Source organism: Lactuca serriola, chromosome 2 (assembly GCF_051521515.1).
Source record: "Lactuca serriola cultivar US96UC23 chromosome 2, Lser_US96UC23_V15, whole genome shotgun sequence".
NCBI lineage: Eukaryota > Viridiplantae > Streptophyta > Magnoliopsida > Asterales > Asteraceae > Lactuca > Lactuca serriola.
Genome location: NC_136409.1, coordinates 118873333 through 118877662, shown reverse-complemented (window position 1 = coordinate 118877662; position 4330 = coordinate 118873333). Strand labels below are relative to the sequence as shown.

The window sequence follows — 4330 nt, the reverse complement described above, 5'->3', positions numbered from 1 at the left end:
ACGAGGTAGCCCGAAACGGAAACACTGGAAATAGTGGAAGTGGCAATCCCGCAACTCACCAAAGCAACACCAGACACTGCTCCAATAAGGATTTCATGAGTTGCAAACCTCGAGCCTTCTACAACACTAAAGGAGCTGTTGGGCTATCCCCTTGGATAGAAAAGACTGAGGCTGTCTTCCACATCAGTGCTTTCCCTGATGACTACAGGGTTAAATACACTACCTGCACGTTGATGGACTCCACCTTGACTTGGTGGAATAACCATGCGAAGTCCATGGGAATCGCTGAAGCTTATGCCATGGGCTGGGAATCCCTGAAGCAACTAATGACCAAGGAGTATTGTCGCCGACAGGAGATACAGGCTCTAGAGCAAGAGCTTTGGAACCTTGTCATGAAATGATCAGAAGTAGCTGCCTACACCTCTCGATTCAATGACCTTGCAAACCTTTACCCAGGAATGGTGACCCCGGAAGACAGGAAAGATCGAAAGGTACATCTGGGGACTAGCTTCACCTGTTCAAGGTCTGGTGACGGCATCCAAACCCTCCACTTTCGATAGTGCTAAGCAATTAGCCTATCAGTTGACTGAACAATGTGTCCGGCAGGGTACCATAACCCCACCGGCAGAGAAGAAGAACATTGGAGGCACCAAAAGATAGTTTCATGGGGAAACAAAGGAGGACTCCAAGCATCACAAGTTTGAACCAGAACTGTTAGCTGTCTACGCCGCAGTTGCCAATACTCCCACACCAACTAAGTCCTACTCTAGGACTTTACCTCATTGTACAAAGTGCAATTTCCACCATGTCGGAAATTGCGGGGAGGTGATCTTCAACAAGTGTAACATGAGAGGTCACATCTCGAGGTACTATAGAAGAACCCCAACCACTACGGCAGAAGGAAGTCATAATTGTTACGAATGCAATCAACCAGGGAATTTTAGGAAGGACTGCCCACAACTAAAGAACCAAGGTGGCAATGGAAGGGTACTTATGATCACAGCAGGAGAGGCTCTTCCAGAACCACCTGTGGTTATTGGTACGTTTCATAATAACAATGTTTAGGCCTAGGTATTTATTAATACTAGTGCCAAGTAAAGCTTTATCGACCATAGGTTTCAACACGCGACATAATATAAAATTTCGGAAACTTAATGAAACCTACACAGTAGCTATAACAAAAAGTACTTGCTAGTTACCTTATCACCCTAGTTAATCATGCCATTCACATAGAAACTAAGGACCCTTGCTAGTAATATACAATTGCTAAGTAAATACGTTAGGGTTGTATATAATTAAGATTCTACAGACTTAGGATTCGCGATTCCGCTTTACTTCCTGTTCCTTGTTTGGTTGTGGGCTTAGGGTAGAATCACTTATTCGACAGTCTATTCGATCTTGATTATATACGACTTGTATACACCAAGGAAATGTAGAAGGACCAGCCAGGGATCATGCACCACGTAAGTACATTACTATTTATCGATATTGCAAATGTACTCCCCAGTTACTTTCTCACCCGAATTAATCACATCATTCATGTAGAAACTAAGGACTCTTGCTGGTAATATATGATTGCTAAGTGTATACGTTAGGGTTGTATATAATTAAGATTCTACCGACTTAGGATTTGTGATTCCGCTTTACTTCCTGTTTCTTGTTTGGTTGTGGGCTTAGAGTAGAATCACTTATTCGATTGTCTACTTAATCTTGATTATATACGACTTGTATGCACAAGGTGATATAGAAGGATCAGGCATGGATCATACCACGAAACTATATTACTATTTATCAAAGCCCTTGTACTACCAGTACCAACTCAATTTCAGGACGAAATTTCCTTTAACAGGGAGGTAATGTGACAACCTGAAATTTAGGGCTATTATTATAACCGACAATCTATCCGTGAATCTCTTGTGTATCCGAATTACTGAGTTTTAGTGCATCTAATGAAAAATAAATAATTATATTTCAATTATTACATGATATCAGATGACACCTTACTTCCAAATGGGTAAACCGTCAACCGATTCAAACCGCTTAAACGACAACGCTAATTAATGCATTAGAAAAACTGAAATTTTATATTAAGCAGTTTTGAGCAAAAGAAACATGAAACTATTACAGTACGTGTTTACCTGTTTCCGAAAATACAAAGAACGTCCAAAACAGAGTTTGTATGCAAAAGATACGACAGTTTTAAGAAAATAAGCGGTAAAACACTGTTTTTTTTCTTTAATCAAATAAAACCGAATTGATCCGTTGAGGTACTTACGTTTTGCCGACGGGATTTCCGTTAATCTTTTTGGACTCAGGTTATAGTCTATTATTTAATTTCATGCTCGAAACATTTTTAACAAAAATATTTACAAAAGTCTTGAAAATGGACACCGCGAGCCGTTTAGACGTAAAACTTCAAACGCAATTTCCCGGAAATCCGTAACTCCAAAAATTAATCCGTTTGATGTTCCGAAATCCTTGAATTAAACTCTATCTAACGGTACTCTCGAAAAATTTTCTCAATGCATGGATCCCGAGGCACCCGGTTTTCAGTGTTTTGGGCAATTAAAGAGAGAATAACTCATGTGGGGCTCACGTATGACTTAAGAGCCCAAAAATCTGATATTTCCCTCCCTTGTATCATCCCTTGTGACTATATCTTCTCCTCCTCTCCTTCTTTGTGTGCAAGTTTCACCAAGAGAGTACATGATGAGATGGAAGTATGGCTTACTTGTGTTGTGTGTGGGCATTCTTTGGCTGTAAAAGGAAGCTTAGACCACCTCCAAAAATCACACCTCAACCTCCAACTTTCTTCTCCATCTCTAAGATCTACATATCTCTCTCTAAAACACTCTCTATCTGTATCTCACGGTATACCACTGCACCACCCTTATTCCATCTTCAAAACCCCACCATTACCTGCTGTAAACTCGAAGAAACTCTTCTCCAACCTTCCTCCACCTCCCCCAGCCTTTGAATTGACCGGAAAAAGAAAGGAAAACCGGCAGCAGGATGCTGCCGGCTACCTGTTATCACCACCGAGCACCTCCACTGCCATTGCAGTGAACCACCAATCACCACATGTGTTGTGCTGCTATTCTTCATCTGTAAGTCATCCCTCCTCCCATCTTCTTGCTTGGTTCTTACATCCTCATGCATTACCGATAGTTACAGGATCATCTACGCATTTTTTTCTTTCTTGCGATCGTAAATGAAGAACACAGGAGGTATACCCTCATGTGTACATAAACGTGCAAGTTACTGTACAAACTTCATATTTTTTAAACGCTTTTATTCCCTTCCCATAGTTAGAATAATTAAAACAATCCTCAAAATTATAAGAGTTTTAACAAAGCAACCCCCCATCAAACTCTCATTTAAATTAATTACTTATCACCCTCTCTTGGATTTTCTTTACATATCAAGTCCAAAACCTTCTAACTTTAATAAAATTGTTCGAAAACCACCCCTATATGGAAAAAGCTTTACAAAATAAATCCAAAATCAAACTTAGAATTTAAATAATTTATTTTGACTCATTTTTGGAAATTACTAATTTGTTTTAGTTTAATTAAATTAATAAATGGGTCTTATATTTTAGATAAAATACCAAATAACTTTCCAAACATTAATTTATATTGAAATTTTCTAGGAAACTAAATTTATCTTGGAGTTCCGTGTTCACGACAATACATCTCGATTTTCTCGCATCCATTCTCGACAACCAATCTTCAATGGCAGTTTAAGGTGAGTGTTACGGCCCCATTTTTACATATTTTCGCGTATATATATATATATATATATATATATATATATATATATATATATATATATATATATTCTAAATACTTTGTTTAATCAAACAACACCACCGTTTTTTTATGCAATATAAATCACACACAAATATTATTTATTACGCTACTACTTACGGTACGGGGAATTTGGTTTGAAGGGCCGAATGGGTTGCTGCATTTCAGAATCTGGTTAGTCGTGGATTGCAGACGACCTAGCTACCTTGTTCCTGTTATTTGCTTATCTGTTAAAGGCAACTATTGTACCATTATTATCTGTAAGAACCTTGTATTCAAACTTGCTGATGGAATACAAATGCTATTTTATTTATCGTTGTACTTGTGCTATATATTCAGTTTATCTGTGATCCATGAACTTAGTCCCGCTTCCGACGTGTTCCGCCTTAGCCGAGGGTGTGACATCTATCCAATTGTAACTCGGGCGACAAGAATCTTTCCCTACTTGGTAAATTCTCAACATTAGCACAAATTACATAACTAAGAATCCCATCCATTTAAACATTGCTAAAACTAGAAAT

The 4330-nt window shown here is 38.5% G+C and overlaps 1 protein-coding gene across 1 annotated transcript; it reads left to right on the top strand.

The window, feature by feature from the left end:
* Nucleotides 1-2710: 2710 nt before the first annotated feature.
* Nucleotides 2711-4120, top strand: LOC145090421 (uncharacterized). The gene is made up of 3 exons (XM_079028638.1): nt 2711-3107; nt 3653-3747; nt 3953-4120. Exons 1-3 carry the CDS (start codon nt 2715-2717, stop codon nt 4008-4010), a joined length of 546 nt encoding a protein of 181 aa, XP_078884764.1. The 5' UTR covers nt 2711-2714; the 3' UTR covers nt 4011-4120.
* Nucleotides 4121-4330: the final 210 nt, after the last annotated feature.